A 25596-nucleotide genomic window follows, 5' to 3' on the forward strand; every position below is an offset into this window, starting at 1 on the left:
TGTATGACAGTTCTGCTATATTTGAGCCTGTGTTTTACACTCAAAGAGGGCTGAGCTGGTGCAGAGTTTGTTGGTTTTGTGTTTGGTCCGCGGTGAGCAACAGTGTGGGTGGGGGAAAAGTAGTTTGTGCTCTGATTCAAGGTCAGTCCAGCTCTATTGTTCCATGTATCATCTTTTTGAACTGTGTAACACACTGATAGACTTGAATGTGTCCAAACATTTAAAATCCATCAGCTTCAAAACACATTTTAATGCAAGAGAGCACTTTAAGAAATGATTCAACACTGTAAACCCATACCCAACCGGCTCTGCAAGAAAGCTGCCATAAACGCTACAATCCTAGGATGCTGTTAATGCAGAGCAGGCACCTCAGACCTGAATATATTTAACATGGAAATGAGTTTCTAAAAAAAAAAAAAAAAAAAAAGAGAGGGTTTGGCTGAATAATTACAAGGAACAAGATAAAACATTAATTCAGACAGCAGTAGCTGCCACTGTTGGATATTTTCTCTGCTGCTTATTCTTTTTCTGTTATATCCAATCCACTAATGAAACAGTCAACATATACAACACTCCTTTATATCTATATTTGTTACAAAATTCCGAATCCATGTTGCTCCTCACCCTGGCTAACCATTGTGATGTATATGAAGGAGTGTGTTTTTGTCATACTGCATCACTGACAGCAGGCCTGAGAAAGCTTGTTAATGGATGTCAGTTTAGCGAGCCCATTAGTTTTTACCATCCCTGGTCCATACTATACCTATCTATCTTCCTAATTATGGAGCCCTTATCGTGTCGTTCAGAGACGCTGCAGGAGAGAGGATGTCAGGGCCGTTGCCCACGGCAGCTCTTAGTGAACTGTAGCCCCATTCCAGTTCATTACCTAACCAGGGGTTTGGTTCAGCATCAGCCCAGATAGGAAAGGTTTGCTTTTGTGTGTTCCAAGAACTGAGGAAATGCATTTTTTGTCTTTGCTATTTATCATTGAGTGAATGTAATAAGCAGTGAACAGAAAAATAAGACTATATCATCGGTGGTCGCTGTTAGGAGAGCCACACCTTTTCTAATCTTTGCACAAAGATCACACTAATCACATGTGTCATTTCACTCTTGATTAGATCTGTGTCCGCCTCTGAATGGGTAATGGAGCACAGCAGTAATGATGTTATGCTAGGTATGCAGTCTTTCTAAACAACCTCATACAAAACCAACTCAACAATTCATAGAATCTGAGGTATCTGCTCTGCGGTTGCAGAAGGAATAAAGATATAATACTGTTGATATATGAATTATATATGCACTGTGTGTTTTGAGTGTGTGGTTGATGCCAAGAGCCACTGTGTCGAAATAGGGAGCTTGGGATTGTTGCTGAGAGAGTAAGTAACATCTGCAGCAGACAGGTGTGTTAGCGAGTGTATTTATGTGATAGTGTGTTTGTGTCCTAAGTATTCTTTTCTGCATTATGTTTTTTTTTTTCAATCAAGGGAAATCGTGTGGAAAAAAACGTAATGTAGAAAGGTTTTACACAGACTAGTACAGTATGTACTTGTCCATTACACAAACACATTTAACATCAAGGTCATATTGTTATTTGTCACAAAGGGCTGACCTTTAATGCTGACATTTTAGCCCTGCAAAAAAACAGAACTAATTAGAACAGCTTATAATTTACACCCTAATAAATGTGTGCATGCATTTGTTAGGATCGCAGTACACAGCAAGCTTCAGCATATTCATGAACAGCTGTTTCTGCGTTGTATAAATGTTAGTGTTTGGAGCACAAGACCATGAATATGAGTTTTATAGCAGGTGTCATGGTGGTGATAATATGTATGAGGTTTCCGGGGTCCATGTCTTTAATTTAGATCAATGTTCTCTCCGTCTGTCGTGAGCTCAGTGTTTCACTTCCGCACTTTCTCCTTCTTTCTCGCTGACTTCATTTTCCTATTTCAGAACAGTTTATCTAGTCAGCCAGCACTCACTCTCTCTAAGATATTAAAAATTGCATCAGTCTGATGTCAAAGTGTCATGCGATAAAGTAAGAGAGCTTCTGCATTAAAGCAAGACTACGTAACTTTTGAAAGTAGAAATAACTTACAGTACATGATCGCACCAATAAAAATCTGAATTTATCTGCCTTTACACTTTAAGCTTTTACCAATATCCAACATTGCCACTGGTAGCCAATGTAACCATTAATATGATTACTATATGTATCCTGTAACATAAAAAATACAACAATCAGAATCTACTGACAGTATGCTGAAAGAAATAAGGCTAAAAGGCACTGGTTATTACCACACTGCTTTATTTTTCTCAAAATAAAAAAATTGGCAAGTAACAGTAGTTTCTTTCCATTAGCTGCTCGTATGCTTTTATTTTCTTTGCTATACCATCACTGTTTGTTCTGTTGTGACTGCTCCCATATTATACATTTCAAATGGTTCTTTGAATACAAACTTACTTTACAAGCTCACTCTGCATATAGTTGGAAAGGTGTTTACTCTCCCTGAAATGATAAGAAATGTTATCTAATATTGAGCTCCCACTAACATAGACCAGGTCCTTTATTTTGACTGGCTTATCTTTGCCTCAAGAATGTTGTTATAATGTTAAATTCTGTGAGGACAGTATAATTATTGTACTATGTCACATGGGCAACTAAAGCAAGAGTGTAACTTTTTTTAAATATCATGTATATCTTTGGGGGTAATACTCATAACACTTGAATACAACACTGGATTCCAACTGTGACAGTTGTTTGTAGACCTTCATTATTTATAGTTTTAACCTTGACTGGCTTCCCTGTACGTAAAAAAGATCAGACTCCTTGGGAATATTTGGTGCCCTCTCCTTGAACAGTGAACAGATGGAAGTCCAAATAAATCTTTTTTGTTTCAACCTTTCCCATCAGGGGGGTTAACCTTGTAAATGTGTGCTTATAAGACATTGACCTGACTATGTATCTTCAACACGCTTTATTTTCACACACGCACACACACACACACACACACACACACACACACACACACACACACACACACACACACACCACACACACACACACACACACACACACACACACACACACACACACACACACACACACACACACACACACACTGTGTCCATCCATCTGCCTGTCACACACAAGAGCTGACCCCATTTTTTACAAAACAATGATGTGTAATTTTTTCATGCCAGCATTTCCTAAATGTTATCAACACAGGCAGCAGGGCTCTGGATTATGGACTGTGCAGGACTATGCAGGATATTTGCATGTCTCTATGCAATAGAGAACACGGCATCATACGCTTTGAGTCAGTGATGCTTTTCAATTTTAGCAACCATAAGTACAAAACTTTAACTCTTATCATACACACATATGGTAGGATTATCTTCTCAGTGTATTTGGGCATGCGCACTGTTTACATATGTGAACTGCAGTGCTGATATCTCTACTTCTCAGAAATCCTACAGTATTTATTCCTTAAATAAACATTTTCACTATCATAACAAGCACTTGTTCCCGCTCTGACCTACACTATTTTTTTGTGATTTGTGTGTGTTTATGCACAGCTTACAACAGGCTAAAGTTTTAATGGGTGCTAAGTGATATAAACAGTCCGTTCAGAGGCAGGATCTGTGTGTGTGTGTGTGTGTGTGTGTAAAACAAAGAGGAGAGACAGAATTTGAATTGTAAAGATCTCAGGCGATACTATTTACCAAGGCAGGATGCCAAAAACGGCAGCGTCAACTCTCGTGACTGTGCGTTTGTATTCACAACAACACAATGATTTATAGACCTCTAGGTGCATTTCGATCAAGGTGAGAAACAAATATACCTCTATGACTAATATTTGCATAAACATTTCTTTTATTTCTAATGGAGTATTTTACTTTACTTTTAAGAACATGATGAGAACATAATGCTGACAGTCATTGTATAAAAATGTTTTCTCTACAATGAAAGTACTGAGCAGTTCTTTTTCTTTGCTGATGGCCAAATAAATCAATTGCAGATGGAAAAAAAAAATGAATTCCCATGTCATTTATGAAATAAAGGCCAAAGGGTAAAAGGTTTTATCTTATCTTTAAAAAAATAAAAACGATGTTATGGGGAAAGCTGGCGACCCCATATTCATTTGTTATTTCATGTTCATGTGTTCTCAAACCCTAAAAGGACAAATGTCATATAACAATCAAGATTATTAGGCAACGTCTCAAAGGATTGTTTTTGTTAAGTATTAACACAGCCCTGTGCAGGAGGCCTGTCACTAGAGATAAACTCAGACCACCAAGTTAACATAAAGGCTTTGGAGAAGTTTCCTACATTAGAGAAAAGCATTTTTTCTTGTAATTCAAATCTCTGCTGTGAATCGGGTGGACACCAGAGGATTTTGTTTGCCCTTCCATGGGTTGCAAAGTTGCTGTGGGATTTTATTGTTTTTTGTTCGCTGTGTCGTTGTTGGGACTTGATTGGTTCATTGGGCTCTATTGTTGTCTTGGACTCTGCTAAAGGCCATTTTCTATGTGCATTTATCCCTTCATGTTAGAACTTCCTTCCTGGCATTCACTGTTGATGTCATTGGTGCTATTTCAAGAGCACAACACAAACTATCATCATTGTGTGACTGACTAGAAGTGGAAGACAAACAAATATTTGGTGATTGTGTGTGGGAGGGGTTAAAACTCCAGTGGGTAAAAAAACAAAAAAAAACAGGATCATGATGAGAAAGTAACACAAATACAGTAGACAAAACCACAAATTATGACTCATTGAATGAATCCATTGAATTTATAGGTATCCGAGCACATAAAACATCTCTGCCCCTCTTTGTTCAATAGTCTGTATAATGGACAAATGTTGATTGAGTAAAATCCCATGTCAGGTAGCTGGTAAGCTACACATTGTCTTATTGTGCCCTCTATTCACCTTCAGTGTCTGCCACGCTGTTATCTGGGCACTGTGTTTGCACAGTTAGCAGCCTACTATCAAATCTTAAAATGACAGCACTGATTAAGTCACAGGGAATAATCACAATCCAGTTAAAGTTTGGGTTTTTAAAAAGGGTCAAAGACTCCTATAGAAGGTCTGAGGGTCATAAGCATGAGTTAAAAGTTGAAAGTGAAAGTTAACCATACATTTATTAGAAATAATCAGAACTAAATCCAAAACAGAATGATACATACAAAAATAAAAACAAATAAAGAGAAAAATCAAAATCATCAAGATATTGTGAGAAATAATGATATTCACTTGCAGGTTATTTTTAAAATATACAATAGACATATTCGAGCATTGTGCAGAGACATATAATGCCCTGATCTTTGTGAACAGACAAGTGCAAATAGGTGTGACGTATAATGTTTAGCCTCATATAAAGAATGATTTCAAACAGCTGCGACTAACAGCTTTGATTTTCTACCCGCAATGACCATATAAATTGTGGATTTTACGTGGGAGAGTATAAGGTTGCCTGTTGGGAGAATTTGGAAGAAAATCCTGCTGCTTGTGTCATTTGAGCTACGATAAAGGTTAACTGTTTGCAATTAATGATAATGTGCACTGACTTCCCCCTCACTGGAGTCAAAGGAAGACTGACCGCCAACCCCCGGTGACAGACAGATTTTTTAAAGATCTCATGGGTTCAAACGTTTCAGCTAGGTGAAGGCTCTTTAATTAAATGTAGAGTGATGTGACGCGTGTGTGCGTGTGTGTGTGTGTGTGTGTGTGTGTGTGTGTGTGTGTGTGTGTGTGTGTGTGTGTGTGTGTGTGTGTGTGTGTGTGTGTGTGTGTGTGTGTGTGTGTGTGTGTGTGTGTGTGATAGGCTATGGGACTGAGTAACATGCAATATACTGTGAGGAAATCTGGGCTGACTAGAGAACTAGTGCTGTAGGTTAGATAGTTTGACACATTTCTGAAAGTAAAATGGAATATTAATGTTTGTGTTCAGCATCACATTCAACAAATATGGTCTTGGGTCTACTGGAATGTAATCATCAAAATCATGCCTCAGGCCTAGAGGACATAGTTGACTGTAATAATTCTTTACAAAGAAACTCTTTGTAAAATGTTGACTTATAAACCATGTAGTTATTAAAGAGCAGTAACAGAGACCCCTGATTGTTGTGTACTTTTAACTCATCTCCTTATGTTAAGTATGAAATTATATGGAGATTTGTTTTTCTGATATAGATCTCTATAATTCAAGAAACTGTTGTCATGTTGGTCTCAGAAATAGTTGCCTGAATAGTTGCCTGACCTTACAGTTATGTTGACAGTTGGAATCTGTCATTCTCAGTAGAGATTGACAGACTGTCCAAGATTCAGTATGGATTTAAAAACTAGTCAATAAATTATTACATAACACGTTATTGAGGAAGTTACATAAGTAAATGATGTGCTGCAGTGATTTATGGTACTCAGGGCTTTGGGGTCTTTACGTCAAGTCTGATACTGCTTATTTGTGCTGCACTGAGATCACCAGTTTTCAGATATGGCATAACTTCTTAACTAAAGACTCAGATTCCCAGAATATTATCTATACACATGCCGTTCCTGCATGGCCTGCTTCATTGTCAGGCTCCCACAGCCAGCACGCTGTAGACGAGGGCTCATGTTCTGTTTACTGTACATTCAGCGCTGGCACAAAGAGCACACACACACACACACACACACACACACACACACACACACACACACACACACACACACACACACACACACACACACACACACACACACACACACACACACACACACACACACACAAACACATGTAAATAGCACCCTTAAACCTCAAAGGGAACCTGCTCAGCTATGTAGCTCATAGAGGGTGACCATCCATGAAAAAGGCAAACAAAGCTCTCATCCAATTACAGCGCCTCAGCTGTAATTGGATGAGATCCAGCATAAACATACTATAAGGGATTGGCTTTCATCTCGTTAACTGCAAATGTTGCAGTGACAAAAGCTATGGGAGATTTAATGAACATCGTGCTCTCTTTGTTTACTATTGCAAATGTCATCCTAGCCATCTGGAACCAGGACAACAATCAGCTTTGATCTTGACTTTGACATTCTCTATAGAGGTACATCATTATCAATGCAAAATATGTTACACCTGACAGGTATAATACAGTGCTCCACTTTGGGATCCACTTAAACTGACTTTCCAGTATCAGGTACAGGCGGCTCCCTTTAAAGCAAGGTAGATCGCCATGGTAACCTGCATGTTGACTTCAGGGTGTCCAATCCAAATGCCCCCTCACCAATCAGTTTCCTGGAAAAACAACGGCACCACCACTCCCAGAGGATCGCATAGGCTTGATTAAAGTAACGTCTAATGGAACTCACAAAAGTCATGAGAAACCCAAACAAAACAGTGCTTCAAAGAATCAGACAAGTAATACGAAGAGCTGCAGAGGTGAAGTAACAGATGGTAAGTGGACTGTTTAGACAGACCTCTGCAGGCTTGGGAAATATGAAACATCTTTACAGAGTCAGTGTCATGACTCTATTGTATCAATAAAGCTACTATAAACACTATAAATGTCAATAAACACCCACTCACTGTGCCTTATGTTGGAGCAGTCGTAAGCCCATTAACTGACATGTTATGGTGTTTCTCCCTGCAATCCTTTTAACCCTTAGTAGCCAACAGAAACAGTGTTAAATGCTGCTTTCTTATTGGTCAAATGCTTCTTCTACCACTACTCCTATAAAAATAGTATTAATAATAAAAGTATAAAAAAAATAATAATAATAATAATAATAATAATATTGATAATAGTAACCGCCTATAAATAATAATGACAGTAATGATACGAATACTTTAAAGATTTTATAATCATGTAGCATTTTCCAGTGAAGAAGCGTTAAGCACCCACAGTGCAGAGCCAACAGACAGAGTTAGCGACTAGCTGGTGACCAAAAGCAGAGCTTAAAGAGAGTGACAAACAAAAACACAACTTTATAAAATGACAATGTCCCTGTGTAACAGCTGGATGTGTAAATAAGCAGCTGTTTACTGACAAGTTCACCATATCAACTTAGAAGGATTTGTCAATATTTGTTCTGTTGTCCCCCATTGGCCCAAAAAAAAGAAATTATTGCAGATTTCATAGTTTAGTTCAATAGTTAGATTTCACTCTCATTACCTTCGTGTACCACCCTTGAGTAAAAGGACACCTTTTTGTTATTGTTGAACTGATATAAACTGGTTGGGTCTATTTGCACATGAGGCATCTATAGCTGATGAGGCTCTGCACACACAACGGACGCCTGAGCGAGCAACTGACATCTAATAGGACTATATGAAAAGTACTCTAATGATGCTTATTAAAAGCGGAAAGCAGTTTCTTGCTTAGGAATATTGTAGGTCGAAGAATTTCAAGGGCATGTTTCATTTTATTTAATGAGGCTTTTGTGCATATATTAGACAGGTTATTCAAAAAACTGTTGACATTAGCAGTCACAGTGTAGGAATAAACAATCATCTAGCTGGCTGCCTCGCAACGTAATACTCACCCCGACATAGGGTTTTAAATCATCTGCTTGACTGACAGATCTTTTGCAGGTGTTCAAACATTTTTTTCTCCACTTAGTATTCCGTTCCGATGGCACCCGAGGTCACTGTGGACATACATACTTATTAAATTGATTTGTTATCTTAGTTTCCTAAATGCCACATATGCAAATCATCAGAGTGCAGATACTAAAGACCTTGGGAAAGTAAAACTTGGATTAAATGATGGATTATGTGTCTATTACTTTACAGCTGAATAGAAGTCTTATTCTTTTGTTTATCACTCTGGTTATCAATTGAACTCATGATAACTCATTAAATTGTTATACTTCCTGAGAAGAGGAAGAATAACATGGCTAAGAAAATGTTGCCCTCCTGATGGTTAATTTAAGAGGAAGAGACAATGGGAATAGCAGGAGAAAAGACGTCAAATTTGATAAACTCAATCTAATCTATTTTCCCCGAGACTCACTCGTCTCTGCTGAGAAGAAGGTCAAGAGGCAAAAAAAGGAATGAGGGCACATCTGCACAATTTTGCCTATTTTCTGTCCCTTTCATTTGCACCACCTCAACTGTGATATCTCTTTCTGTACATGTCTCCTATTCTCTTACATCTTTGTGTCTCTTTTATCTTGTTCTCTTTTATTTAAACCTCCATCTCCCCTTCCTACTTGAGCTTTCTGCCTCAGCATCTCTTTTAAATTAACTAATCAACGGCCTCTCTCGTCCGTTACTTTATTTGTTGTCCCACTGTCTGTCTGAGAATAAGTCTCAGATTAGTTTTCCTGTTGATGATTTTTAAAATTAGAACAGTCCTTACAGGGTTGCCTTGTCACAGTTGACTGGGTTTTTATGAGACCGACTTGTTATGATAAACACCTGTGCCAAATCTCACACGTAAAAATGTTTAAACTGATGTCCCGTATGGCTTTTACAAGAGCTGATTTACTGTTCAGTCTTTATTTTTGATAGCTTGATGAGCTGCTAGTAGGTTTTATGCCTCAGCTGAAAAGGTTATGTTTTTGATGTCACAGGATGTTTAAATGGAGCAGAAAGACCGCTACTTAGGATGTGGTCGTGTATTGATATGTGCAAGAAGGTGGTGGTGCAACATTGTGGCTGAATGGGCTGTTTCGTGACTTTAAAATGCATCTAGCTGACATGATATCTTTTTTTCTTTGTGACACTAATGAAGGACAATGTTTACCCTGAATTCATGTGTTACTTATTGCTGTTATTTTGTTTCTGTTTTCTACCATTCCTCACAGGCTGCAGCCTGTCAAATATACTCCCAGAGAGAGTAGACACATCTGTTTGATCATCAGTATGAGTCAGTCAACAGTAGACCTACGTCAGAGTTTGGGTTCAGGGTAAGGCCATGTACTGCAACACAACATAAATTGGTGTTGGTTTTTGAAATGGTTAAAGCCAAGGTAATCATGAGTTCTGCGAACGGTTGCATTTACAGAGATTTAGTTGGGAGAGGTCACTACAGTAACATTTCTCCTTTTGTAATAGCTTAGGTGGGATGTAGGGTGTTTACTCCTAAAACAATCATACATAAGTCAAGAGAAAAGCCCAAAACATGTCTGAGTCAAGAGGTTGCCCCCTGTCCCCTGAATCAGTTTAAAGCCGTGACACAGTCGCTGTTTGTTTTGATGTTAAAGGTCACTGCTGTGCAATGGTGACATCCCGCCATGAGGGGAGGGAGAGGAAGAGGACACGGTGAGGCCAAAGCAGCAGCAGAGCAATAATTCTTAATGAGACATTATTGGGTCAGACTAAAGAATCTCAATATTAAATAGATTGACAATCCACTAAAATTAGAACAGCTGGTTTGCATCCTCACCAAGGAGCCAACTAAATCTAAAATATGGTGGATGAATGTTTGGTTGTGCACCAAAATGAGATCAAAAACACTTGAAATGGGTCATGAGGCTGCACAGGGTGCTCTCTTTTTTCTTCTTCTCCTGGGATTCAATGCCACCTTGTCTTCACTGCTCCTTTCTCCTGCACATTTTTAATAACCAATAATTTAGTGAAGCCTGATTTTTATCTCCAACTGAGCTAAAAAAAATGGCTTTAAACAGGATGAATAGACGTGCAAAAAACGCTGTGCAGCAATCAAATCCTATGACTAAGGCTTAGAACTTGATATAGCCTTAGAAACAAATACAAACTGTATAAACATGTTTTATACACACAAATTGTAGGATAAGGGTGCAAATGTAAAGCTCCTTTAACAGCCTAATACAAACCATACCACTGTAACAGTAAAAAAAAAAAATTAAACTGTCTTCCTTTGGTTCACACTTTCTTTTAATTCTAATAATTCTTAAACAGTTTGTTTTTTAATTATTTTAATTTTATAAGTTTAAGGTAATATGAGATCAAAAGAGGCAGGCACCACAGACATCACTAGGGGGGGGATAGCTTCATATTTATAACTCAGTGGTAACAATCTTTTCAATCTTAATGAATTAACTAGATTTGGATTTTTCCGATGTTATTTTATCATAGATAATAACGCACTATTCATTTTAGCTGTGTACGTTTCAACAGAAGTGCAGCCAGGAGACTTAATTCACTAAGTATCCAGTGAGAAAAAGTTCACGTCTTTAGTATTTGTCCTATTTCGTCAGCACTTCTGGGCAAAGACTCCCGATGCTGTGTGTCAAAGCACAATGTTTTATTGCGGATTAGATGTGCTTGTGTTTGTGTGTGTCTGAGTTTGTCATCTAGGTCTAAAGTTACTGGGTTAAGCTCTTCCCATCTTCTTGCACCAAGGAATTGTTTTGGCATTCTTTTATGTCTCTGCTTGAATAAAATTAATACAAACACTTCTAGTGTTCTTTGGAAGATATTTGTGTGTGTTATATGTTTGTCTTCACCCAGAATTTATTGTTAAATGCCTCTTATTAGATAAACACGATATTCACACAATACAGACAGGATTGAGGACTGCATGTTACACAAAACTTGTATGCCTTTTTCAGTTATCAATACACCTAAAAAATGAGGGTCAGGCTCTTCAAACAACAGACAGCAGTGGCTTTGTGGTTCTGTAGACAACCTTGTGACATTTTTCAGGGTCTTTGAACATGTTATCCCAAGATATAACATCCAAGCTACCACACGGTCAGGTCAAACCTTATCTAATCGATCCTATCTGGTCCCAAAGTTCAAGTTGACCTTTTTCTGTCCTCATCTCCTCCCATCAATGAAAGATTTATTATTTTGTTCCACAAATTTCTTTTCTTCTGTGACCTTTTTGGAAAAATTGACTGTGTTCATGCAATAATGCCTCATTTTGCTTTTCCTCACAGACATTTGAATTTGCATAAATTAGCAATAAATTAAGCTTTGACATCTACAGTATTTTCGATCTATTACAAATTAGATAAGTGAGTTATTAAACTGCAATCAATATGGGTGACACATTTCCGAAAGCTGAAAGGGCAAAGGGTGTTATACAGTATGCTGGAGAGATGGTAAAGCCCCCTCCGGCAAATTTGTGACCTGTGGTATTGGGCTATATAAATGAAATCAACTTTGACTGGAAGTCCAGTGTTTTTTTGATGTGGTAGACAGATGACTGCGTATCACCCTACCTCATCCCTCGATAGACAGTGTGCACATCAGAGAAGTGGCCTTAATGAAAACATGATCATTCAAAAATGTGTCTGGATTTAATGTGTTCCTTGTGATTTTCCAAAATACAATAATTGAGTTTTACATCCAAGCATGGAATGATTTTAGCAGTATTTCATAAAGGTTGGTGACTTTCATTGACTTATCTCTAGCTCCAGCTAAAATTTGATTATGTCAAGGCCAATATGACGATCACTAAAAGAGAAAATCCAGCTCCACCTGCAGCTCAGACTTCCTGTAGCCTCTGAAAACATATGACTATCATACAAGAATAAAGGTAATGGTCATTCAATGTCATGTAATTTACAGGATATAGAAAAAAAAAATGTTTAGCTTGAAGGGCATTAAATCAACATTGCGTAAACAACATTTCTAGGAATTGAGTGCAGAGAACTGAATGATTAAATTGCTTTAATAGACCACCAGAGAGCTTCTAAAATTACATTACAGCAAGGGATTTTTTGATTACAGCTGAGATGGTTATCACGCACAAATGGGAAGTGTCTTATGACCAATGTCTGGAACTGCACACTGAGTAAATTGACATAATAAACCTTCCCCACCCGGTTCTCTGGTGCACCAGCTGGAAGCTATTCTGCTTTGGCTCAAGTGTCTCTGAGGTGATACCAAATCCCTCCAGCCACTCATTTGTCTTAATTCTCTGCTTGTCGGCTGGGCATCTCCCACTTTGCCATTTGTTTTTAATTTTCCATTGGTGTATCCACAGTAAAGGTTTTGGCTTTCAAAATTTGAACACCACACAGTGACAACCGCATCCATTTATGTTCAGCAGGCCACAGCACTTTGTTAAACTGACATCGTTTTAATGAGTGCCCGAGACAAAATGTTCCACTAAAACAGACGGCACGGCTACAGCTTTCCAGGAAATCTATCAACCTTATAAGTACTAGCACTAAAGTGTGTTTGTGACTGATTAAGAAGTCGATTAAATATTCCATGGATCCTTGAATAACAACCCGTTTTTGCCTTTTGCGCAAATGCCTCGTCTTTGACACTGAGTAGAAGAACACTCCTTTGTAGATGATAATCTATATTTGCCCTATATCCTCCAACACATCCGATTTACAATTAAAATGCCCCTGCTCTCTAGGTCCTTGCTTTCATTGTTTGTGTTTCATAGATAACGAGGAGGGAAAATAGCAGAGAGGAAGTAAACTGAGAACATAATGGTAAGCTTGAATCAAACTGGATGTCTAAAGAAAACAGGCCCACAATTTACTTTAATTTACAGAAAAACTGAAGTCTGAAGTCAACCTGGAGTTGTCTTGTTACCCAACAGTGACCTGCCTTACAGGTTACATTAGTTAACATGGTCCCCAACCAAGGAAGCAACTATAGTTTATAAGTTACTGTATCTGGATCTCGTGCTTTATTCACTTTTGTTCTCTCTGATTATAGGTCACAGTGTACACATGTTGCTAAATGCATGAGTTACGATGATAAAATTCAGAAGGAATTCACTCAGATCTGTCATTGACCAGGCACTTCTTGTGACTGTCATCTCCGGCAGAAAAAGAAAGCAAGATAGAAAAAAAAAAAAAAAGAGAAAGATAAGGGGACTCCTCGCAGCGATTCAGAGAGATAGTCCTTGTAGAAAAACGATGAACTCAAGATGTACCTCCTTGTACTGGGTGCACTGGAAGTAATTTAAGGAGATGGCTACCTGCTCCCTCTGAGGGGGGGTGGACATGATGGAGGCGTTTCCAGCGTTGGCTGCGCATTGCTCACAAACATCTCTTGCTCACAAACATCTCTTGCGCTCCCAGCTGTTTGGTGAGGCGCAGTCCTGCACATGGTCCGCTCAACGAACCAGTTGACGTTGGATGCATGAAACACGATCGGAATATCCTCGTTAATTAAAAAGTGCTTACCGAAAATGGAAAAAAAGAAACCGAGGTTGGAATGAGCAAGAACAATAGAAGCGCTGCGTAACGGAGACGGCACGGCTGCAAAGACGAGAGCTTGGTGCGTCTTGGCACCGAGGGATGCACCAAACTTTACGGACGAGCTGAGCATCGATTTAGGACAAAATATATCGTCACAGTGCAAAGCCCTAGCATGTTCCTGTGGACTGTTTTCTATAATATACACCTGTAATTATCAACTTAAGATCCAGAATAAGGTGTGGTAAGCGTCAGTGTTGCGCTCATTTCGCTAGCAAAAAGCCGCGCCAATGCTGGAATGGCTCGTGGCTCTGTGCGTTGTGATCCTGGTGGTCTTAATCTGGCCAGGCTCCAAATATTTTGGCACCGAGAGCAAGTCGGATGCCTTGCTTCGGGGACTGGGGATCTCGCAACAGGCGACCAAGGACTGCGATGGGAGAGCACGCGCCGTGGCACTGGTATGCAAACCGTCCGCGCTGGCCAACTATCTCCTGAAACACTGCAGGACTTTCAGTAATTACTCGCCGTGCGTCGGCTGTACGTGGCGGGCCAGCGCCTTCCTCCAGAGTGTGTACGAGGCGTGCTGGCCGTACGACAGCCCGGTCCAGTTTGTGCGGGACAACCTGCAGCTGAGCGACGAGGGGCTGGTGTCCCTGGACTGGGCAGTGCCGTCCTACCAGAGGCGACGCAGGACTTCCAGTCACTCCACCAGTCCCGTTCTGCTCATCATCCCAAACTCTTTTGGGAAGTTCACTAGAAATGTGTTAAAGGTGCGTGTTTTTTTGGCTTTTTTTTTTTCCCCTCACAAACTTCACTGTTTAAAATAATGCAATTGATTGATTGATTGTCTTTATTTCGAACATGCAAGCAATAAAAAACATGATTATTAATCAATTAATGATTATCAATTGATTATTAATAGATGAAATAAAAAATAAAAGAGACAACAAAAGAACACACAAAAGAAGTAAAATTTAAAAAAAAAACTTTCTACATGCTCGAAAGGGGGTAGGAGGAAGTAAAAAAAACTTATCTAGTCCTACCCCTTAATATGATTGATCCTAATGTTAGGAGTTGAACGACTATAGATACTAATATTCATGCAGAAACTGAAAAGACAGTAACAAAGAAGATCAAACGACGTATACAAAGTAATAAAACATTTAAAAAAAAAAAAAAATCATACAGCTGATTTTTAATGTTCATCTGAGCTGGTTGCTGAACAGAATAGGGTACCTCATCATTACCAATACGAAATAAATACATTTGAAATATTCCACAAATCTTTAAAATGTTAGAAAAAGCACTTGGTCCACAGTTACAGCCTCATATAGCTGTTTCTGAATAACCAATTTGTAACCATTTCATTGGCAAAGTTCAGGATGCATCTTAAATTGAGTCTTTGTAGCACTCTGTCTATTATGTCTCTTATACAGTTCAGCAGCTGCTTGTGTCCTGTTTTTCATTGTATATAAAACAGTTGCAAAAAGCAGAGGTTAGCATTGCCATAGCTGAAATAAAACAATACTAAACAATAACTGAGCAAATCATTCTCAAATTCAGAGGGTAAAATCCAGAAAAACATGCAGGACCAAGTATGTCAAAAGAGAACTCACACATTCAGTGCAAATCAACAAACGCCCATTTGGGCAAAGGCAATCAATTGAGCTTAGACCAGCTCAGTTGGAAGAAGAGAGCGGATGGGTAAAAACGAGCAGATGCAGCACCAGTCTTTCAACTGCTCGTTCAATACACTGACTGAGGTAATTAAGTGAGGGATTACAAAGCATCGCTTGATGTGAGGGGGCCTGGGGAAGTGCAGCGCTGCTCCACATGACTGCCTGCTGGCTCTCGCACCACTCTGGGCACCTGGCATAGCTCATTTCATTTCAAACTGCTAGGTCTGTGTGTAAATCCGTCACAGGCTCACTGTCAGCCCCATGTCAGAAATAACAAACCTGCAGGAACTCAACATCAACCAAAGCCATATGATATTAATCTAGAGTGATCAACTTTGTATGTAGATCTAAAACAAAAAGTGTTAATAAACAATAGAGCGACAACAATAGAAGGAAAACAACGTTCAAACATTATAAATATGCGGCTTTGCAACAGGAAAAAGCAAAATGGATTGAGAGATGAAACGTAATTGTTACATTCAGACAGATCTGTGCTTCGTGCTTATTTTGGGGCCATCGTCGGTTTGTGATGCTGTCAGCCAGTTATGCTTGGGAAAGCTGAGGCACCACAAGGGATATATACACCAATTAATATCGTTCCTGTCGCTGGTGTGCATAACCAAGTGTGTGTGCACTTGTGCATGTGTGCGTAAGAAGAGCTCATGTTTGTGTGGGCATACACACACTTGGGTCTATATCTGTGACTCAGAGAAGAAAATGTAGATTATTTTGGGCTTGCAGTTCCTGTCCCCTTCTCTTTTACACAGCACATTTCAGCAGCTCATGAATTTATGAATGGGCTTTCTTATCTTAAATCATTCATATGTCTACTCTCTGTTTGTCTTTTGATGCTTTGATTCGTTTTGCCTGGCATGATTCATAAATATTTACATAATGGCATAATCAAACTTTAATAAAGTACTTAAAAATAGTCATATACAGTCTTTTCAATGGCTTCAAAGTTTGAAATGTGTTCCTCCTAAAACACAAAAATATACGTCATTCTTTCATTCTTTTCTTTTAGCCAGTTAGTTATTTAGATTGATCACTGTGCATCAAAATACTCATAATTACCAATAGGATCACAAAACACGTTTTCCAAAAATACATTGCCATTGATCTCTCTCTGTCTATATATTTTCTGTTTCTGAAAACAGACATTAAAAGCTTGAAATGAAGGTGAAACGCTTATTTGAGTTCCTGATGAGAGTTACATGATTGGATTGATTCCTCTTTTCTGTGTTGAATATGAAGCTGTTTAACTTAGCTTAGCATTAAGGCTGGAAACAGGGGAAACAGCTAGCGTCTCTGTCCGAATGTAACCAAATTAGCCTACAAGCACCTCTAAAGCTCCTCAATTAAGGCATTGTATCTTTCTTTTTCTTTTTAATGCTGAAGTTTAAGTTTGTACTTTGTATTGTGTGTGCATTTCCAGCACATTACCACTAATTAGCATCTTCAGGAGCTTGACAGGGAGACTGTGAGAGAGAGATTTTGATCTTTCTTGGTTCTCATCATTTTCGCCAAGAAAGTGAAAACATATTTCCCAACTATTCCTTTAAACCAGCACTGAATGTATCTAAACTCTCAAGTCCAAGCAAGTCTTCATAGTCAGCTAGCCTCAATACACTCTCTTTATCTCAGCTATCAACAAACTAAATTTATTTTCATCCTCAGCTTCAAAAAGGTCACGCAAAGAGGTCAGTTTAATATACCCGAAGTGTGTATAGACATGTAGGAATGAGCCCAATATCCAGTGGTCTGTGTTCCCTGTTTAGAGCAAAGTGTTGAAAAGCAATAAAATGTTCCTGGAGGCAGACATCCAGCTGTTGCAGCCGTTTTGCCTCATATGATTTACAGGCGTCACACTTTCCCCGACAGAACACATGGACTGGTGTACCATAATTTAGTGTCCTAGTTAAGTGTTTTATTCAGCATGCCTTTGGCACTCTTTTTCACATCAAGTATTTTTTCATTCCTCAGAGATATGAGGTATTATATAATCCGGTCATTATGTGTAATTTACCTTTCAACACCTAGATAATCGTCTTTTCTGAATCCTACGAGAGCAGCCTGGAGTTTTCCAAAATTCCTTGCAGGATGGGATAATAGCTTGGCACTCGTGCACTAAAAGTGGGGAAGATTTAGCATTAAAAGTCACAAAAAGGTAATAGTCGCAGTAATACTTAATTAGTCTTGGGTCGTAAATTTCTCAATCGCAGAATAATTACCAGCAGTGCAAAGCACAAGAACCAGATACACTAGGACTGAGTAGGCAAATAAGCAACTAGGTAATTAGATCTGTGTTTCCTGTCCCCACATTTCTTTTTTGAATTTTACAATTTCTTGTCACCACAACGGTCTGTAAGACAGTGAGTTAGCTTTGGTGTCGGCTCTAGTGTCAAAGTAGGACAATGACAATGTGTGTGGAGAGTTGATTTTTAGCTTTAGTTTGAAGGTGTTTATGTTGATTTTAAGTGATAAGCGTAGGAATTTCAGCCCATAATTGTTCTGCTCCACCATTCAAACACAGGGATAACAAAGTCTCGCCACACCCTTAGCAACATTCAAATGTATCCCCCAAATTGTATCAAATATCAGTGCCTTGTGCAACCTTGAAAATTCAATCTGCCCATCCGGATTTGGCAGCACTTCCGTCTATGACGCATGGGAGCTGCTGTTTTATCTCTGCTAAAATGACACGGTATCACATTTCTTACCAGCCAATAAAGTAGTAGATGCTCATTAACCATAGAATACAGACAGGAAACTAACGTATTTAAACTTTACAATAAGACAAATATAGTTCTTACTGGTTTTACTGCGGCAGGCAGACTTTCCAACACTCTACATCTATGCAATCATGATCTTTTAAGTAAATCCCTCTTCTTTAGCAGCGCTGCCATGTTGGATGGAAGAACAGAGTTTTCTATCTCTGCAGTAATGCAACAGACTCTGCTCTGTTTAGCTAGGGGTTCATACAATGAGTTGGTCTGGAAACTGCCAACCAATTAACTACAAAGATGGCAGTCATGGGACTGATTATACAACAAATACAGTCACTTTTAATCTAGATTTGTATAATTTGGATTATCTACATATAATGCTGGGTGCGCCTATACAATAGTGTAATATTACCATTCCTTATTTCTTTATTGTTGCCTGCTCTTCTGCACATATCCAACTCAGAGGAACATTCCCTGGACTCCGGCCTGTTGAGTATTTAGGGAAACTATTGACCTGAACAGAGAACAAAGCATTGTAGCGAGATGCTTTGTTGCCCCTAAAAGGCTTCTAATCGAATAACATACTTAATTTAACTTGATTTGTGGCAACATGTCTCGATGAAGCTGCTGAAGTTTGTTTAAAACAAAAAAGATGTGGTCTCGCAGAAGTAAATCAACTTATTCAATATGCTTTGAATGGAATATTGTTGTATTTACGTCTTTGTTGTTGTTTCAGTAGACCGGGGGAGGAGGATTAATGCTTTCTCTAGCGTGTGTTTGTGTACAAGAAGCACAGTGTGTATGAGGGCTGGCATGTTGTCCAATGTTTGTTGTTCCTGCTGAAGGAATTTGTCACCGAGCTGACAGTTTATCAGCTTTGGCAGAAAACTGCTGGAGCAGCAGCTGGTCATTTTTTTTTTTACATCTCCTGCAGTGACGCTGAGATCTCTAAAAAGGACAAATTCACACAGTCATGATAACATTGTAGGAAAATTATTGCCAGAAATTTAATTTGCGTAAATTTGATCTCGGAGAAAGGTCAAGCTACTTAAATCTAATTAAACATCACATTAAGGAAGCACTAAGCTGGTGAGTTAATCAGATTGTCCCAAAAATATAATATTATTATGCTATTGCTTTGCTTCCTTTTGGTAACACATTTTATAAACACATACAGGCTTTGCAATACCTTGATTTCTTCCATTCATTTAATTTGCCATCCTGAAGGTGTGTTGAGCATGTATTGTGAGTGGTTGTTACTCATCACTCACTGTGCCTGTTATAGTGGATGATTCACACAGTGCATCACCACAGTGTCGCTGTATTAATATCGGAGCAGGCAGGCGTGAGCAGAACAAAAATATTTCACACTCAGTTAACCTTATTTAATCTCAGAAACATTCATCCCTTAGCCCCGGCCCCTCATATGCAGTTTAATTGTGAAATATCTAATCATGTCTTTCAATATCTCTGGGAATTAAACTGAACTGAAGTGATTCATACTCATCAGAAATTGCTCTTCTTCTCGTCTCATGATTCAAAAGAGTGTCTATGTAATGAGTTAGCTAAGAGGCTAATGAATGAGTGAGTGAATGGTGTTCCGGTGTATTGGCTCTGCTCAGAGCTCTCCTTACACTGCCAAGCGATGCATCTGGCCTAGTAAATCCTCTTTTCATACAGAAAACCTGAAAGTAGCAAAAAAAACTCTGCAGTCTTCCTCAGCTGGTAAATATTTAATGCAGTGCTTCTTCAGCTCTTCCTGCATCGCACTGGGGATTGCTGCAGATTTAAAGCAGACTGTATTGAGCACTACTCCCTCTATATATCTAGTTTAGACTTATTAAGGTCTGATGTTTCATCATGTATATAATATATGTGTATGTTATATGAGAATATGTGCTAATTATGTGACAAACAAGTACTACCAACATTATACCTACTGTACAATATATTTGCGAATAAATTATCATTATTATTATTATCAACAAGATTAAGGATTTAGCCAATTAAGCGATTCTTACAATAAGCATATCTGCATCCAAGACTACAAGAAGAACTTATATATTTTATCTGCTTTCCTTCTTTAACACTGTTATAGGCTTGTAATGTTTCTAGTAAACAACAGTTTACTAGAAACATGCAGAAAGAATAAAAAAAGCAGCAGACCCATTAGATTTGGATAGACAGATTCGCAAGAGCCTTCAAAGCAAAACAAAAATGATCGTAACCATTTATGCCCGAGCCTTATTTTGAAGATAAAAAAGCTTTTGGGTGAGCAGAAGAGTCTTATTCAATTGTACCTGTTGAGTAGGAAATTGGATTGTTCTTGAAATTTGTTATTTAGTTTTACATTATGCTTCATGGAACCTTAATTATGCTGTTTTGCTGTTTGAAAACTTTGAGGATCTGTCATTCTACTACATTCTCCTCAGCATTGAAAGAATAGTAAAAATGTTTTTATGTGCTGAATGAAACAAGATTACAACATTGCTTAAAAAAAACAAGAAAACATGTAGGAGACATTACTATCCATGCATTTTCTTACATTCATTCAGTCCAAATATGTAATATCCTTACGTTTATATCAAAATAAACCTAAAAAGAATATCTCACAATGAGTGATGGTATTTCTATCCACATTGCACAGACTGAAAGGAAAGACCTCCTGCCAGAGACATGAGATCACAGGTTTCCGTATACTCAAGCACTTTGGTTCTCGGGCCAAGAAGAGCTGCATCGAGCAGGTTGAGGCTGTCTGAGCTGAGAATCTGGCCGCGTGGACATAATCGCATCTAATGAGATTGTATTATTGGCCTTCACCAAGGCCTCCACACTGTCTGAAAACTGCCTCAAAGTAGACAAGTTGATGTTAACAATCATGGGGAGGCTTCCTTGGCCATGTTTTGCCACTGATTTGTTTCCTTCTTTGGGCCACATTGTGAAGGCAGTATCTCAGGATGCATAAACCATTTTTGATCATGTTTATCTGTGCGGTAAAACAAAGCTTAATATTATGTTCATCTGTCAAGGGTTGGTTCTTCAACTGTTTGAAATCATAAATAGTTGAAGCTGTAAGAAAAAAATAGCACGTGATTCACCGGTATGACAAAATATTTAGTTTTCAATGGAGTAATGAGAGTTGAACGTATTATCGTGTAAAGTAGTTAAGCAGCACAGTAAAACTATTTGTGCAGCTTAACTGTGTTCTCACTTCCCTCAGCAACTGTTCATTTATTTTTCCTTACAATTAAAGCTAGTACAATGCCATCTCAGGTGTTACAACCGCAAAGACATTTAGTGAAACGAAATGGAAACTGATCTCTAAAAGGGGGCATTGTTTAATTCTGTGGTAAAACAAACGAGAGAACAGGCCACACTATTCTGAGCATGTGGCCTATTCAGAAGAACAAAGAAGAATTTCTTTATGTAGGCATAGTGTATGTAAAATGTATTGTCTATCAACCATTCCTCATCTTTACTCTGTAATGTTACATAAATGGGTTAATACATTTTCCTTCTTGACTTATGGCTGATAATTCTCTATTTAATTCAAAGCAGCAATCACACTAAATATAAAATTCCCCCCAAATCTTCCATAATGTTCCCAATCCGTAAGCACTTTTTGTTTAAACATGGACAGCCTTTTACTTATTTTTTCCCTTTCCTCTCTCTACAGTTGTGTGAGACGGCACTGTCCCATGGCTACCTTCCGGCAGTTTTCAACCGTCGCAGCCACAACAGCACCCCACTCACCACCCTCAAGCTGCAGCAGTTTGGGGACCCCGCAGATCTGCGGGAGGCCGTGCGCTATATTCGCCACAGACAGCCTGCAGGAAGACTGTATGCAGTCAGCGAGAGCACAGGCTCGGGCCTCCTCCTCTCTTACCTCGGGGAGTGTGGATCATCCAGCTACATGACTGCTGCCGTCTGCCTGTCACCTGTGTTCCGCTGTCAGAGCTGGTTTGAGAACGGGCTGTGCTGGCCTCTGCAGTGGGCGTTGGTGCTCTACCAGAAGATCTGTCTCAGCAGGTAAGGAGGGAAACGAGGTGGCATGGTGTTGAGGGATGTGTGGGCAAAAATGGTGATGATGGGAACAAAATGTAAAAGGTGAGGTAAACAGAAAGACTCAACCCAAGTTTCTGGTTGTTTCTACGTGTCTTCATTTTATAGTTCTTTATTTCCATTTGTTATTGTATTCACCAAAGTAGTTGCTTAAATCTAGAAGCACAGCGACATCACTATCACAATACCAGCCAAACAAAAAACAGCAAAGGATCTGACAGGTTCTAACCAAGTCAGACTTTTTGTCAGGCAAAACCGCACATGAGCGCACATACAATTTCTGCAACAATCCCTCCTTACACAAGAAACATATGTGCACAACTACAGCAAGTAGGGTAGGTTGCCACATTTCCGGGTGTCAGCAATTGGAACTGAGTATTTACCAATAACAACTACTAAAATTCCATCCTTTTGGAACATGGTGCATTAGTTTACGTGAGAATAATGAGTTTTGGAAGATAGAATGAGATCAAAAGCTTCTCTTTCAGTTCACCGCAGGTTAACTTTAAGATATCACAGTGTCGAGAAGATGATGACAAAACAACACAGCTTCATGAGGCTGCTGCATGATATAAACAATGAGAAAATCTGAGCGAAAGTACACCTAGACAAGGAAAATTATGAATTTTCAATCAGCCAAAAACAGCTCCAAAGAGATTGTAAGAAAAACAGATGTAAGTACTCACTAACCATTTACTGGAAAAGCACAGGCAATTAAGGAGACAATCAAGTTACTGTAGCAACAGATGGCCTACTCAGTGTCAAGTCATTGATTCTGAGAGACATCGTGACTCAGGTAAAGTTTCTTTAATCAATGCCACAGGGGGGGATTTAAGACCTGTGCAGCTCTTCAAAATTGATTTACTGGTTTTGTCTTCTTCTTCCTGTTTATTTATATGCGTGTGTTCTTTTTGTGCTTGTGTGTGTGTGTGTACTCGGATGATGTGCATAGGTACAAGACGGTGCTGGGTGAGAGCATACAGACTGACACCCTGTTTGCTAGCTGTTCCTTACGTGGCCTGGAAGAGGCGTTGTTCTGTCAGAGTGGACAGGAGGGGGCAGCACCAGCAGCACAAACAGGGACCAGCAGTATCTGCAATACTTCAGGTACCTGGGATGCTTACTGGGAACGCAATGAACCCTTGAGAGACGTGGATGAAGTGGCTATTCCTGTTCTGAGCGTGTGCGCTCAGGACGACCCAGTCCGCGGCGACGCCCAATCCACGGTGCCCTTGGAACTCTTTGAGACAAACCCACATTTTTTCCTCCTCCTAACTGACCGTGGAAGTCACTGTGGTTTCTCCACCCAGCCCAAGGAGAACGCTGCTGGTGCATTTGGTGCAGCGAGTCCTGCGGCTGCACCGAACAGTGGGATGGAGAGCCGTTGGACCAACTGGAGCCACAGAGCTCTGCTAGAATTCTTCAGGGCGACCACAGACTTCTTTGCTGCAGAAGAGAGGGCAAAGCAGCTCGCTGCCAGGAGGAGGGGGCTGGGTGGAGGAGCGGGAGGGAGGGCTTTCCGCCACCGCAGCGTCAGTACATGTAAACGAGTGCCAGCGTGTTCCCATAATATCCATGCCATTTACAACTGGCAGAGGTCCTATACACGATGAGTGAGCTTAATGGAAGTTAATGGACTTCACTGATGCCTTCTGATATGGTTTAGATTTGGGATGTGAAGGACTTGGGTCACTCTGCAACTAAGCGTTAAGATATCCCAAACTATAAAAGTGCCGATGTTGTGAAGTACTGAGGTCATGGAGTGTGTGTCCTTCTCACACACTTGATGTTAGCCGTAAAACACACAGACCACGACAGGCCACAAGCTACATGCAGTTGTTATGTTTAACTGCTGAACAGTTGTCACTAAACTGTTAAGACGTGCGGCTATATATTTTTCTACAGACTGATACAAATCTCTTCACTGCCAGCCTGGTATTCAGTCACACATACATTTATTGATTCATCAATTCATCCGCCTCACACTTTACACCGTTTACACAGGATTTTTGAAACCCTGACATTTACTGTAGTATCTTAAAGTTATTATTTGTAGCACTGAAAGGATATTAATTGGAGCGCAAAAGTGTTGAAAGTCTTGTGCATAGAGTAAAAAGGTGAAGGAAAAATCCTGTAAAAGTCTTAAATGAATTTGAACATGTCAGATGAGTTTAAAGAACTAATCCAGTGGTATGTTACACATTAAAAAGAGTTTACTGTTCATATTATTGAAATTTCTTTTCTGTATTGGGAAATGTCCTTTGATGCCCAGAATAGAGGAACTTATGTGTGACTGGCACCCAGTTAACTTTTAAGAGGAAAATCTTTGTCATGAGGTTGTGATATTTTCATGAGCCGAGTGGCTGGAAGCGCTTTGTGAGTTTTCCTGTCTCATCGCTCGGGTTTCCCCCGGTCTCTCAGAATCTGAAGAGTATGGAGCTGTGATGGTGGGTTGTTTCGCACGAAGATATAGCTTCTAAGACTTTGCAGCATAAGGATGTTTGGAACACTTCTCAAGTCCCTGTAAATGGTGCTATTTAGGTTCATTTTACTGCATTAAGCTAATAATTATACAAATTAAAAAAATGCAAAGTATTAAATATTGCATTGAAAGTGTTTTGAGAAGAAACGCTTCAGATAGCAGCTCAGCAGTTAATAAGCAAGCCAAGATTCAGAGTAGTAGAAAGCATAAGGACATAAAATTACCAAGTACTGTTTGTCAACTGACTTTTGTCTTCTGTTGTGTTTTAAACATGCATTATGCCAGTTAAAATATAATAAATGAACCAAAATGACAAACTTGGGACTTACAGTTTGCAATATGCCCTGAAAAATAGCATTTATCTTTCCCCTGCAGGTAAGTCAATTTATAATTAACACCAGCATGATGCATAATATATCCTGTTATCCATTTCCCATTATTTTGGCTCGATAGTGTAGTTGGGATCTGGGGTCTTGTCAAAACTCCACTGAGTAAATGCTAACAGACACTCCCAATTATAGCACAGTCCCCTCAGCCATTCACATATAGGGTGTGTGT

General features: G+C 39.2%; 1 protein-coding gene across 1 annotated transcript; it reads left to right on the forward strand.

The window, feature by feature from the left end:
• The first annotated feature begins 13939 nt into the window (after nt 1-13939).
• abhd15a (abhydrolase domain containing 15a) lies at nt 13940-25545 on the forward strand. The gene is made up of 3 exons (XM_054600773.1): nt 13940-14859; nt 22171-22523; nt 23509-25545. The coding sequence occupies exons 1-3, from the start codon at nt 14380-14382 to the stop codon at nt 24167-24169; spliced, it is 1494 nt and encodes a 497-aa protein (XP_054456748.1). The 5' UTR covers nt 13940-14379; the 3' UTR covers nt 24170-25545.
• The last annotated feature ends 51 nt before the right edge of the window (nt 25546-25596 follow it).

The sequence above is a fragment of the Anoplopoma fimbria genome, chromosome 1 (genome assembly GCF_027596085.1).
Source record: "Anoplopoma fimbria isolate UVic2021 breed Golden Eagle Sablefish chromosome 1, Afim_UVic_2022, whole genome shotgun sequence".
NCBI classification, from domain to species: Eukaryota; Metazoa; Chordata; class Actinopteri; order Perciformes; family Anoplopomatidae; genus Anoplopoma; species Anoplopoma fimbria.